The 15440-nt window shown below is 36.8% G+C and overlaps 1 protein-coding gene across 1 annotated transcript in view; it reads right to left on the minus strand.

Annotated features, from left to right (window-relative positions):
- Window positions 1–15440, minus strand: part of DSCAM (DS cell adhesion molecule) — a 379550-nt gene that overhangs the window by 142571 nt on the left and 221539 nt on the right. The window contains exons 4-9 of the mRNA XM_081950395.1: window positions 14626–14772; window positions 12097–12375; window positions 8295–8570; window positions 2562–2858; window positions 1349–1624; window positions 131–409 (exon numbers count right to left, since the gene is read on the minus strand). Coding sequence (XP_081806521.1) covers window positions 131–409; window positions 1349–1624; window positions 2562–2858; window positions 8295–8570; window positions 12097–12375; window positions 14626–14772 — 1554 coding nt within the window. The remainder of the gene's footprint in view (window positions 1–130; window positions 410–1348; window positions 1625–2561; window positions 2859–8294; window positions 8571–12096; window positions 12376–14625; window positions 14773–15440) is intronic.

Below are 15440 nucleotides of genomic sequence, written 5' to 3' on the forward strand. Positions count from 1 at the left end.
AATGTGCAATTATTATGGTATGTGTGAGAAGACAAAAGAGCAATTATTGTACACTCCAGTAGCCTTTAGTTCCATCACAACTGATGTTTGATAATATTATTGATGATACTATTGCCACCATTATATTTACCTCTAACAATTAATTGGCTTTGGTGCTCCACAGCTGCTGCGTCATTTCTGGCTATACAGGTATAGTTTCCATTGTGCATAAGGGAAAGATTAGAAATCCTTAAGGAGCTGGTGAAGTCAATGTTGTCAATCGTCACCCCAAGACTGGCTGGGATTGGCCTACCGTCCTTCTGCCAGGTGATTGTAATAGGCAAGTCCCCTGAGACCACAACGCATGGAATGAAGACTCGCTGGCCAATAGAGAACCTTGGAAATTCAAAGGGCTGGATGAAAGGTGGCACTGGAACAAAATAGAGCAAATATGTTGGTCAAAAAAGCATGGCTATAAAGATTATCAGAAGAAAATTTTTCATCTGTGCGACACCTAGCATGCATTAGGGGAAGCCATAACAAATAATTATTAATTGTCAAATCTTTACCAATAAAGTGCTGGTGTAAGAGCTGAAGCTGGGAATGGAGGAACCATAAATTCTCAGGTTAGACAAGACTTTTGTATAAACATGTCTCATCTGTCCAAGACCTTTAAACAAACTGGCAAGAAACTTACCTTAGAAAGGGAAAAAGCAACACTTTGAGCTCTCTACTCTGTGTTAAGGCTTCTATCTTTTTTTGTTGGTTTGTTTCTTTGTTTTTGCCTGCAATAAAAATTCTAATCTAGCTGAGCTGGGGATGAGGGGTTTCTGCCCTATTAAGCTAATTGTTGAATAGGGGAGTTCTGTGTACAATAACTAACAGCAACGTGTTAACTTTTCTGAGTCAAGATTTCAGCTAGGACATTTAGTGATCAATAAGTATGAAGGGCACTGTCTAGAAAAAGTTGATTAAAAATCAGGTATAAATCATAGGTGGCTTCTCAATATTGTTCACAACGTAGTATGAATGCAAGTTTTAGCAATTATTTTTGAGGTCAGAATTTCTATAATCAACCAACGAGGTCCTAAGACCCTCTGAGAGTAAGACTTGCCCCACTGAAGTTATCTGTCTGACGTGACAACAGTAGTTTTTATGTACTTTTCAAAGCTCTCATGACTGGAAATTCATGCTGGAGATGACATGCAAACTGGAAATGCCAAGTTACATTTAACATCTCCATTGCGTTTATTTTTGACAGACAATTATGGGGCGGTTCAGAGAGAAATATATTCAAATACATGTAAGCCAGACCATAATCTATGATGGGTGCTTTTACAAGCAGCTTTAAATCACATGCATGTTTTACCTTTCACTGTCACGTGTACGCTCTGGCTGGTGGACAGTTGGGGCTGAACCAGAACATTGCATGTGTATTCCCCCTCATCCACCTCCTTCTGCACATCTGAGAGCTTCAGTGTTCCATTATTTTCAAATGCTACTTGACGATGATTAAAAGGGAGCAGATTAGAATTCTTATACCACTTGATTGAGTAATAAGGGTAACCAATGACACGACAGTGAATGAAGGTATCCCGCCCTGCTATTGCTGTAATATTTTTCATTGGCCGAATGCTGGCTGGTCCTGTAAAGATAAAAGCAAGCTCTTGAAAATAATGTAGAGGTATAATTAGTTAAGAAAATATTGTTTTCTTTTAAATATATAATTCTTTTAGATTCTGAAAACTGCAGCTTACTATAGTTCCCTCCACTCTTTTAACTTCACAGAGCAACATAAGGGGCTCTTCCTACTTGTTTTGCACTTTTCAATTATTCTACTCCTACAACAGCCATATTAATTAATGAATTAATTAAACTACACATTTGGATCACTAAATCTTTATGATTAAAATCTGTGTTGAATTACAAAGTAAAAGCTAGTGTAATTTCAGTTAATGCCGGATAAGACAAGACAAATAGAAACAGTGGCCTGACAATTCTAAAATTAGGGTGAATAGTTATATACAACTGTTTCTAACCTGTTGTATTCCAGAGGTTTCAGTTGAAAATTTATATCACCCTCAGTCAGCAGCTCAATGGGTGTGTGTATTCTAAGTGAAGAGGTATGCTCTGATACATCTGGCAGGATGAGGACTGAATTACAGATATAAACTGCAATATTCTTAACCTGGATACTTACAATTAATGTTAAAGTCTTAAAGGGGAAAAAAGTCATGCAAGCAAAACAAATTCTATAGTAAATTAAAAACAGCTGAATTGAATAGTGTGTACAACATACATTCACAGTATGTGCAGTTCTTATTTTGTATAATGGGCTGTCAGTGCAATCTGACACACATTTACTCAGAAGTAAGCCCTCTCAGTGATGCTTACTCTGAAGAAGCTGTCCTTAGCATTATAGTCTTATACCATGATTCCTTTATGGGAAAAATAGAGATAGCATTGGAAAAAAATTCTTAGCATTCTAGATATAGCAAAATTCATACATGCATTTATTTTTATTTTACTATATTGAGGTTTATTTATTTTTTTTTTTTTGGAGGAGCTGATTTGACAAGCACCTCTTACGTTTATTCGAGCCTGGTAGAGGACGACTCCAGCTGAGTTGTTGGCAGTACAACGATATACTCCGCCATCTCGGACCTGAGTACTGGAGATGTTTAGGTAGCTGACTACATTCCCCTCAGAGGTGATGATCTGACTAATACGGTGGTTCCCATCTTTAATTATGGGATTTTCATCCAAAGTCCATGTGATGGTAGGAAGAGGAGTTCCTTTCACGTTGCACATCAAAGATACACCCTCTCCTGGGCTTACCACTTTCTCACTGAAGGCTGAAATTATTTTAGGAGTTCCATCTGTAGAAGGAAAGGTATCTAAGTTAAAAAGAGAAGATACATGAGACAATTTACCACAAAAGGGTAACATCTGTTTAGCTCCTCTGTTTTAAGAAAAAAGAGAAGCCAAATAAATGTTAGTTTCAAAAAATAGCACAATTAGTTCTCATTTTGACCCATACTTATTGCTTATTTTTCCCTTTGCTATTTCATATGAATATTATTCCTTTCAATCAATTAGGTTAATTATAAATTTACTTCTGGGTTAGAGTAGAGGTTAACGTAGTGAAATAAACTAGGAAGGGAACAGAGATTACTAATTTAAGGTACCAAAGTTAACTTAGTAAAATTTAACAAAAGTAGAACTTAGTATATCCTCGACCCATGCACAAGGTGTTAAAGAAGTTATCACATGTCTATAAATCTATATATAACTATGGCAGTTTCTTTATCTCAACTATTTCTTTAAACTCCTCATTAGCCATCTGTGGGTGACAAGGGCTTTTAGTATTAACATTAAATGTGTGCATAAGCACATGCATTTAGCAGCGTTCTCCTGCAAGAAATACGTGGGTGTTTAACAGAATAGCTGGGAGGAATAAGAAGAAGGGGCATCTTTGAGGAATCCTGGAGAAGAGTGAAGTGCGGAAAACATCAGAAAATGTTCCTGTTTTCAGATGGGGACAAAAAAAGAATCTGAAGGACTTGCTAATCATGGTAGCACTTTGAGAGCAAAATTTGTGAAGAACTCTTCTTCATTGTACATGTTTGCTGTTTTCAAATAGCTTAATTTGTATTTATGCACTGAGCTCCAGGCTGGATTTGTTGGCTAAAATGGCCTTTCCCATATTTTCTATTTTCAATACCTGATGGAGAAATTTTGAAAATCAATGAATCAGTAACATAAAATGAAAAATCCACCCAAACATAACTTCTTCAATTCCCACTAGAACCAAATGTGTGATCAGCTTAGAAGAAAGTTGTGAGTTCTAACCCCTAACATTAGTCTGAACAGGCTTGTATGTAAATATAAAAGTTACAGTGTTCCCCTATTGAATCTAGAAGTCTAGTATGTAACACCTGTATGTAACAACCCAATCAAACACACACCTCTAACCTGTCTGAAGTAAGGGTAGGTGACACACCAGCATTTAGGAATTAGTACTGGGCTTAGTTATTTTAAAGAAACTTTTGATATATTCCCCTCCTAAGACATTCCAAACAAAAGAATAAAACTCAGGTTGACTAGCTCATGAATCCTTTTCTCATGATAGTTATAGCCATATATACTGGAAGATTGTTATGAGATATGAACAAATTCTAACCATTTGTAGGAGTTTGCTAAAATTCTGCTTGCATCTATTTATATCACCATATTCATCAGTATTTTGTTTTGGTTTATTATGGAAAAATATCTTCAATTTTTTAAAAAAAATTCAGAAACTTTGAATTATGAAGTTAACAAGGAATTGATAAATGAATAATTTCATGTTATCTCTTTTAGGTAGCAGAATATTTAGGAAGATTTAAAGATAATTCAGGCCCGAGAATCCATAAATCTCATGCCAAATAATTGCTCACAAGCTGCAAAAAGGACCTGATTAATGATTGTATATGGGTTACATTTGGTTTTCACTGTAGCTATAATTACAATGAATTAGGACATTCATTGTAATTATAGCTAAGAAATACATTAAAATTTCTTTGGGGATCATTAGAATTACTACTACTACCATTACTACTGCTGCTAATAGCTAATGTCCTCAAAATGTTGCACACCATTTTGCTCCAAGGGGAATTGCAGTTTAATTCTATCAAAGCAATCACAACATATATAACAAGTTCAAAGTGTCCTTTATGCATACTCCTTGCATGAAACTCTTTGAAAGCTCAGGTCTGCAATAGCTACTGGATCATTGGAAGTGCTTATACTTTCATTTTCTTTTGTCTGGTTTAAGAGAAGGCATAGAGAACTTGCCACACTGAAGTGTTTTTCAACTGTGTCATTTAATGAACACCAGAAAAAAGTGGGAAAGCCAGTGCCAGTGTCCTCTATTGCATGATTCACAAGCGATTCCAGAATTCTAATATTTTCTGCATGAAACCTATAAAGGTGTCAACTGGGGCTACAATACTCTGTAACAAACCATTCATTATAAAAAAAAAACTCCCAGTTTTTAATCTTATCTGAATAAGTGAGGAAGTGTTTGACCAAAAGGGCTACGTGCCTGAGACTTCTGCCTCTTCTCAAACCCTTCCTATCCTCTCCCTGTGTACTAGCACTGTCACTTCCCAGAAGACAAACAGCTACAGGCTTTTTATCCTGAAGGGGAATTGACACACAGCTAATAAATCAGAGAATGTGCTTAGTCTGCTCCTTTGCCCTCCACTTTTTTAAAAAAAAAATTATACAAGTGACAGGCTTTTTGCAGATGAAAGCAGACATTATTTTCCCAGGGAGACCTGTGTCTTAGAAATCCCCCCTGCTGTTGTACTCTGATAACCTGCACTCTCTCAGCATCATTAAAGATTATCAATATGCTCTTTAAGGCTTTCTTAGTCATGGGAGATGGTTGCCAAGGTAACTAGGTCCACACAGGTAATCTCCTCTCTCTTCTGTGACTATTCTGAAATTAGTTTTCATACCAAGTTTGCACTATAACCTCATTAGCTCTAAACAAATTTATTATTTTCTTCACAATTATTAGGGGGAATGTGGTGTCAGCAATTTTCAGTGATTGCAATGGTTTCAAATAATGCCTGGGATGAAATGTGCAGAGCACATGTGGACTTTTTTCTTCTTACACAGTGGACACATTTATTAATAGGGTCAACAGGTGGTTGTTCAAAAACATTACAAATAGCATTCAAGAATTTGCTTCTGAGGGAGAGATACTAATGAATTGCCATGTTATTGTTACCCTGATTTATCAAATTCTGTATAAATACTAGTTGATCTTACTACTAAATAATTATGAACAGCATCTAAGAAGTCACCTGGAGATGAACATAAAGACAACAGCTGTTTTGAAAAGGAGTACCTGTGGGAATAATGCTAGGAAGATGATGATTTTCTTTTCAAGATACAATTGGATAGGGGGTAGTAGAAGAAAGCAACCACAATATCTAAATAAGAGAAATTTGGTTGGTACTGACTTTATTGTTAGCTTATCATATTGGCACTAATATTTTACAGTATCCTGTCAACTATTCCATACTACATTGTCATTCATATATATACCTTATAGAATACAATTATAATCAGCAGTAAATGGCCAGAGTCAGTAATTCTTCCTATCATTATATAATTGCTGAATCGTGATTTCTTGTATTAGGGAGCTGGCACCAAGCTACTGAGAATCTGCAAGATATTATTTTGGTCTATTCTGTCATCCCCATCAAAGATCTTGGGTTATAAAATTAATGTGAAATAAATAAATCAGCAAACTTGTTTTTCTATTTGGTCATTTTCTCAACTATCTCTCTATGTTACCTTGAAAGTTTATCTGACTATTCAAAACAGAACACAAAATAACATAACTAGATCAGCATTTAAAAATGGTGATCCTTGGCCTTTATCCAGACTTCATCCTGGGCAGGTGGTACTACCAGCTAGCTGAACTACTGTTTGTTCCCAAGACATGATCAGTCAAAATGTAATCAGTTCACTTCACTTTTTCAAATGAGAGGGGAAAAACAAACAAACAAAAATAAACCCAAATACATTTTTATAGAATTGGATGGAATGAAGGCTTCTGACATTTAACCTTAGTTACAAGGTGGTAACATTCAAGTGCCTTATCTTTCACTGGTTTGATTCAACAGCCTGCAACATCTCTGGCAATATAAAAGGAATTCCTCATGATGCAAGACAAGGCAAGAAAGTTGGAGAGTAATGTAAATAACCCCATAAACAAAACAAAGAAAAGAAAAGAAATAGGAAAACAGCACTTTCTGTTTCACTGTAACAATGGGATGGAATGGAACGGCTTCATTTGGCCACATGTGATAAGATACACAAGGAATTTGTCTCCAGTTCAGAAGCTCTCAATGTAGATGCAAAGCAACAGAGTATTAATAATCATAACATGATACCAATAAGAGGGGGTAGTAGAGAAGATGAGAAGGATAATAATAATAATAATACAGCCATACAATGTAGTAGGGGGTTCTTGATCCCGTCGCAACTGGTACGCTGCAACGGGGCCAGGTGTCCTTGGTGGGCACGTGCGCTGCGCATGCATGTGCACGCCACCACCCAGCAACACTCAGCTACTTGGCAGAGGTTGCGCAGGCGCTGCATGCTGTGCAATTGGCCCGTTTGCCTCAAAAAGCGATAAGGAACGCAGGCGGATGGGCCAAACGGCCCACCGTTCCGGTACAGTAGCCATTGCTCCCAGCTCCCACCAGTATAGCTGTACCTCCCAGAACCCACCACTGATATAACGTGGGTAAATAGACATAAAACAACATTGTAAGGATTAGGTGTTCAGCAGAATGGTGGCATGAGGGGGAAAAACTGTCCCTGTCTCTAGATGTTTTGGCATGCAATGCCCTATTAGTAGCATTCCAAGGGGAGGAGCTGAAACAGTTTATGTCCAGAATGTGAGAATTCTGTAGGTATTTTCTCAGCCCTCCTTTTGACCTGCACAATATACAGCTTCTCAAGTAGAAGTCAATGGCTGGTGACCTCGTGGGCAGCCAAAACAGAGCTAACAAGACACCATCAACAAAGACATGCAAGTCATGGGCCTGCGCCATGGAGATGCAGCTGACTGTGTAAAGTGGTGTTGAATGATCCAAAAAGCAGATCCTGCACTTGCTGGAATACGAGGAGGAGGAGGAGGAGGAGGAGGAGGAGGAGGAGGAGGAGGAGGAGGAGGAGGAGGAGGAGGAGGAGGAGGAGGAGGAGGAGGAGGAGGAGGAGGAGGAGGAGGAGGAGGAGGAGGAATAAGATGATACAGGTCCTCAATGGAAGGCAGGCTGGTTGCAATCATTTTTTTTTCCTGCAGCTCTAACTATCCGGTGGAGTCTATACCTGTCTGGTATAAATAGTTATCAAAATACAGATGACAGACTCAATAATTCCTCCATAGATTTGTTAAAAAAATTATCAAAAGTAAAAAAAAAAAATCTCAACAACTTGATATAGAAAAAGAAGTTTCGCTTATAAGGAAATAAGAATTTCAGGAAACTGTAGGCTATGATAATGTAAGCTATACACTGCCACAGTCCAGACACTATTTCAACTCATATCAGCTTTGACATGCTTCAGACATCTCCTATGAGTGCTACAATGGTATGTTTTGAATAAATATTTTTGAAATTTATACTTTAAAACTAATTTTATATTTTATTAAAATATATGAACATTATTTCAAGATGTCTTTTGAGAACTGTGAAGAGGACAAATATGGATTAACTTTAAGTGTTTACATACATAAAATAACGACTGACCTTCTAGAACCACTTGAACATAGTCTTGTGCAGACATCTTGTCTTTGCGTACAAAACACTGGTATGCCCCACCATCACTTTTGGACATGCCATCCATAATAAGAGTCTCATGATTGATCCCAATGATTCTCACATTATTGCCAGTATTGATGATTTCTCCATTTCGATACCAGAAGAGTTCATGGTCATCTGTTCCAGACACACTGCAGGACAAGGACACACGACTACCAACGCTGCTCTTAACTTTCCGAGGACTGATGGTGGCTTTTAGAGGCTCTGGAAGAAGACATCAAATTCAGTCATTTTATTTTGGTCACTGATGAGCAAACCAAAAGAGTAATGTTTAACTCACTTCAAATAGCAATCAGAAAGGGTAGGTCAAATGGAGCAGTAAGATAGAGCCCAGAAAATGGCTGCCCCCATTTTCTGGGCTCTATCTTACTGCTCCATTTGACCTACCCTTTCTGATTGCTATTTGAAGTGAGTTAAACATTACTCTTTTGGTTTGCTCATCTATTTTCAGTTTGTAGAATCTTCTCCTTTTTGCTTATATCATTAGTCATATGCAGAAATATACTCTTGTGTGGAGTATAGTAATGGTTTTATTTTGAGCCTGCTCAGCAGTGTTTCTTAAGTTAGTTTTTTTACCAGATATCTAAGGGCTTGTTTTAGGCACTTTAGTTGGGAGAAATCACATGTTTTAAAAGAAGCAAATGTTGCACTCATGCAGATCATCCAAGGATAATTTTGACACTCAAACCTTTGTACCTTCTTAATGAGCTAGCAAGATCTATGAATCTTTGTTTAAAACAAATAAACTACCTATCACAAATCCATATTCTTGTTTGGAAATGGAGATAATGAAAGAAGTTTTTTCTTTATACAAGCAAATGTTCGTTTCTAATAGATAAAGCGTAGGTGGTTTTCTATGAGCATAGAAGTTTTGCATAGTAACTAAAAGTAACTTTACTCATAAACTATTAGAAATACTTTATAAAAATATGAGGGCTAATGGAAAAGATTTGTTCTCAACACTATGGCAAACATGTTGACATACATTCTGTATACACATGGGACATGTTCTCAAGAACATCAGTTAAGGTCTTCTTAATCTATATCATTTTTGTGAGATATGACAGGAAACAAACAGGACCACTAAGCCCTCCTTAGTTTTGCCTTTAGTCAAATTGTGAAGAAAAAAAGCAAATGATGTTGTAGTAAAAATTCAGAGTAAATTCTTTAATCAAACGTGCCCTGAAAACAGCTGAAATTGGAAGCTTATGCTTCCAGATTAAAAGGTGATTTCTAAGCAAAATATTCCTTTCAAATACTGAAAGTATTTTTTTTATTTTCTCCTTTTTGTCTTTTCAACTTCTTTAATCTTAATATATACTGTATATAAGAAGACTTGAATTCTTAATAAGTTAGTGATGCTCATTCTGGGGAAAGCCCTTAGCCCACATTTTCCTTCTACAATCAAATTATCAATGGAAAAAGGACTTCCAGCTGATGTCTCTGCAATATCAGATGCAGGGAAATGGGTTTTCATATTCTCTGTGCTGAGTTCTCCCTGTTTGTGGGCTCTGAGAGGAACCAAAGCTGCATTGTAGGGGTGGGAAACTAAGGAGGGTGTCCTGACAGGTTGCAGGAGAGACAGCAACTCTCCTACTGAACCCCGGGCTTTTTTCCCTTTATGCCACGGTGAGGAGAAGAGGCAGCCTAAACATAGCTGCCACAAAGCTGGGACAGCCGAGAAACACCTAAGAACTGTACTGGTGTGAAGTCAGCGAACAGTGTCTGAACTCGGTGGGAAGAATCCTTTTAATTTAAAACTCAACCCCAAAAGAATATCCAGGAAAAGAGAGGTTCACTGCTATTTTTAAAAGCAGTGATTTAACATTTTGAGAAGAATTTCAAAACTGAAGGAAAAAGAATCAAAGGGAGAAGGCAAAAACCTTAAAAAATACAGAAAATTGGATTTCTAAATTGGACAGGCATTGTTTTGGATAGGCTGGAACTATTTGCTTAAAAATTAACATCACCTTTATATTTTGGATTGTTACCATTAAAATTGGATAAAACTGGTTAATATTGAAATTTGACTTAAGAGTGCCACCTGCTGACAAAAGGAAGGCATAACACATTCTCCAAATCCTGGAAATATTTGACTATTGGAGATTTAAATGTGAGAATAAGAAAGACATTTTTATTAAAGTGATCCCTGAAGGCTACAACAGAAGACTGAATTTATAGAGAGACTTATAAAGGTTCTGGAAAAAATTTGGGGACTATCCGGAGGAACAGGCCAATTAGCGTTGGGATATAAAGATTCATGAATATTGAACTTTTTGAGAAGCGACTTTAGGTTTGAATATATGATTTTTTAATTATTGGACCAAAGAGGGACAAAATAAAACTAAACGAAATGATCCACTAGCAAACAATGAGTGGAATTTGGGAGGAAACGGTATCGATAACTCAGAGTATTAAGGATACTTTGACAAGAAGCGGCAAGGAGATTATTAATAAAATACAGAGCTGGAAAATGATACAAATGACAAAACGCCCAGGAAGAGGAGGAGCCAATTGAAAGAGAAGATGAAAAAACTGAACAGAAAAACCAAAAAATAAAATGAGATGACAAGAAGGAGATAAACAACAAAAATAATAATGACTGATGAAACAAGCTGAGGGGAGAGTATTTTAATGGAATTAAAAAAGGAACTGGAGTTGCAGGAAGACTTTTTTGGAAGAGAGATAGGGGCAAGAGTAGATATTTTGAAAATTAGACAATGGAATAGGGCAGAGAAGGAAAAATGTTTAAAATGATTGGTCAAGAAGTGGAAGCAGATAAAGATCCAAGAGAGGAATATGGAAGGCAAGCTAAGAAACAAATAATTAAAGTTTTAAAGAGGACAAGAAACGATTAATAGAAAGGGAATATTTTTAAATATAACAGTGGCCTAATTAAAAATTAGAATAGGGATGGAAACTAGAGAGAGAGATATTAATGGAATATACATTTTTATATAATAAGGTGAAGTAATAACAAGAGGGGAAATCAGAACTTGAACGATGGTAGTATTAGGCATGTTTGAATAGTATGGTGATTGGCATAAAAATAACATATTGAAATATTGAATAACTAAATAATGAAAGATTATAACTCAGCAAAAATATGTGTATTATTACCAGAACTATATAAGCTGGTCAAACTTAGTAAATATGATATTATTTTAATTGACTAAAATGTAAGACACTCAGGATGTGCCACACTGTTCACGCATTGATATATTTGTAAAAAAATAAAGAATACAACTTGGGGGGGGGGAAGGATTCCAGTTGTCACCTTTTAAGTAGATCAGAGCAGAATGGGATTATTTGGGGGCGGGGGGACTGCCTTGTAGGAGCCAGCAGTGGCCAATCCATTGCATTCTATGTTAGTATTTCACCAAGACTATACCAAAGTATTCTGAATTAAGATGGGTAAGCAATTCAAATAATTATTTCTAGTATTGCATGTAAAGCAGAGAATTTTCTTGAGGATAATAAGGTAGTCTATTTCTGTAATGAGGTGTTAAATGAAGACCTGCTAGCTACTTCTGCTGTTTAGTACTTAGTACTAGAAGGCAAATGAGTGCCCTGGGAGTCTGCTGTATAGGTTCTCCACACAACTCAGAACTAGGAAGTTATAGAAAGTTCTTGGTCATTCAGGGAGCCTATATAAGTGCAGCATATGCTTTCAAGTTTGACTCCATTGAACAGAATTTTGATTGTATTCTAATAATCTGCAGACACTTACGTTTCACATGCAAACGGCCTATCACTTCAGCTGTACCATAACTGTTCCAGACTTCACACACATAGTTGCCTGAGTCTGATGGACGTGTATTTTCTATCAGAAGGCCTGTCACCATTGGCCGGAACCGGCTGTCAGGTTCCCAGGGAACATTGTCCTTCAGCCAGCGATATTTTGGTGCTGGGTGTCCAGATGCTTTGCAAGGCAGCTCCACTTGCTGTCCTGCCATGGCTTTACGATGTTCAAACCCATCCAGAATAGATGGAGCCGAGTTTGCTGGGTCTGGAAAACAGAGTAGTTACATCTTAGATGTCCAATAGAATTAACTGATTGATCTATATGAATATATAGGAAATCTGTTTTTTTTAAAAATCTGATGCCATCCAGATGCATTGACACTGCAACTCAACTTTCCTGTTGGCCATACCCAGCTCATTTGGAAGCCAACAGATTAGTGAATATTGATTTTGATCAATATTTAGTTAGTGCCAGTGCCTTGGAGACTTGGTGAAGAAAAAACAGGACCACAACATTTCTATTCAATCATTCCTCATTCGCTCATTGTAAAGAATTAAAATATGAATAAGCTTGATAAAATGAGTGCTTGTAAAAAAGTTTCTACTAACTTAGTTTTCATCCCATACTACAGATGTCCAATAAATAAGTTCTCACTGTTTTTTCTGGAGTTGATTGTAAATTTTCTATTATTATTTAAAATACTATCTACGCTGGATCAGAGTATTAAATTGTTTCTGCTTATATGTAGGATGTAATATCCAGAAAAACATTATCAAAAAAGTGCTATAGGTTTTCTTTGATCTTGCTCCCTTAACAATCACATGAAAATACTGGGGAAATATCACTTGATGGTACTATATGCCTTCTGATGTGCAAAGGCTTACAGAGCTCCCCTACAGTATGGAGGTTTTTATATAAATTCATTTTGTGTGCCAGTTGTGCCTATTCCTGGATTGAAACACTCTGCTTATAATCAGTCATGCCTTAATCCCTTCCCATTTGGATTACTGCATTGTGCTTTTCAAAGGGCTGCTCTTGAAAAGCATTCAGAACAGAGGTGGGATTCAATTTTTTTTACTATCGGTTCTCTGGACATGGCTTGGTGGGTGTGGCAGGGGAAGGATACTGCAAAATCCCCATTCCCTCTCCACTCCTGGGGTAGGTTTCTGTAAAATCCCCATTCCCTCCCCACTCCTGGGGAACGATACTGCAAAATTCCCATTCCCATTTCACTCCAGGGGAAGGATACTACAAATCTCCATTCCCTCCCCACCTCACTAAACTGCTTTCCAGCTTGTTTCCTGTGCAGGGCAACAAAAGGAGACCCAGCTGATCAGCTGGGAGGCAGCAATAGACTGACCATGCTGATCAGCTGGGAGGCTGGGAGGCAGCGAATAGGTCGATTGGGTGTTACAGCCTTCAGGCTAGGCCTCCCTGCAACCCCCTGGGAGCAAAAATGGGCCGGGGGGGCACAGTGCCCTCCATGTGCCCAGGTTTAGGCATAGTAAGCCTCCCTGCACTCACTGGGGACTCCTGGAAGGGGCGAGGCAGGCAGGGCCAGCCAGAGGTGGTTTTGTTGGTTCTCCTAACTACTCAAAATTTCTGCTACCGATTCTCCAGAACTGGTCCAAACTGGCTGAATACCACCTCTGTTTCAGAAGCTTTAATAGGTCTGAAATGTATACATCAAGATTCAGCCACGGGATACCATTGTGGTTGCTCTGGCTCCCACTAGTGTTCCAAATGCATTTCAAGGTGTTGAAGAGGACATCACTTTTGAGAAGAGTAATCTAGCCAAACCTGTATCTTTTCATAATGCATACTACTTTGGGTACAGTATACCTGATTGTTAACTCTGCTGACTGAAACTGATAGGAAATAGAGACTGATAAAATCTGGGGAGCTACACTATATTGCCAAAAGTATTCGCTCACAACTGAGTCTGATTATGTGGATGGGTGAGCGAATACTTTTATTTATTTATTATTTATTTATTTATTTATTTATTGTTTGTTTGTTTGTTTGTTTGTTTATTTATTTATTTATTTATTTATTTATTTATTTATTTATTTATTTATTTATTTATTTATTTATTTATTTATTTATTTATTTATTTATTTATTTATTTATTTATTATATTTATTCATTCATTCATTCATTCATTCATTCATTCACATTTCTAAACCGCCCCCTCTCCCAAAAAGGGACTCGGGGCGGTGTACAGTCCACAATAAATCACAGATAAAATACAAATATAAATAGAGCTATAAATATATGTATGTATGTGGAGGAGGTTAAAATTAAGAGTCCTGTACAGAAGAATAAATATGAGGCTATTTTGGCAATATAGTGTATGGTTTGCTATTCTGCTTCTAGTATCTTGCATGTTTTACAAATGGCAAATAATGTGTATCACAAGACATACTAAGGATATCCATATACAAATTAAAGCAGAGTCCAGAATGTATTCTTAATATATAATTCCCTTCCCCCCAAAAAATGTCCATTGCATACCTGATACAAAAAGTCTAGCACTGTTGCTCTGACGTGTTTCTCCAGTGTATCTGTGCCGAGTGATACATCGGTAATTATACAATCCATCTTCATTCTGTACATCTATAATATACAAGGCTCCCGTGGATGTGATGAGAAATCTAGATCCTAAACAACATAAGAATATGCAGATTTTAAAATATGAAAGCGTATTCTCTTAGCCAGTATAACTGAAAATTTTACTAAGAAGTATTAAGGATAACCATTGTTGACAGTTCAATTTTTAAGATTGTTGCATTAGCATTATTTAATTAAAGTGCTTTTTCTAAGCAAATGAAAAAATAATAATAAATAACCTCTAGTTATTATAGAATTAATCAATACACATTAAGTCAATGTTCATCATAGATGGCTTAGGCACTGTAAAGCTATTTTAAGTAAAACAGAACATTTCTGTTTGCTCTACCTCTGAGAAACATGTTAATTATATGAACCAATACACGTAATTACATATGATGATATGTACAATAACATAGTTTTGGGAAAGGAAAGAAAGAAATTGGAAGGAAAATGAAGAAAAGCCAACATACATAAAGATGAATTCCTTAAACATAATTTATACCCCACCCTTTCTGTAAATAGCTTGTGCCAGCATCCAAGGGCATTCACTGATATTTTATTCATATAAACTTTCTGAAGTTTTTCTAAAAACTATTGCCAAAAAGATGGCTTAAATTCAGATGGAACAGTATACCCCTTAAGCAGCTCTGCAAACATTAAAGATGATGGAAAGACCATGAAGCTACTGCCTTTGGCCTCGTACCCTCCAGTTTATT

The sequence above is a fragment of the Natrix helvetica genome (assembly GCF_964273705.1).
Source record: "Natrix helvetica genome assembly, chromosome: 4".
In the NCBI taxonomy this organism is placed as follows: domain Eukaryota; kingdom Metazoa; phylum Chordata; class Lepidosauria; order Squamata; family Natricidae; genus Natrix; species Natrix helvetica.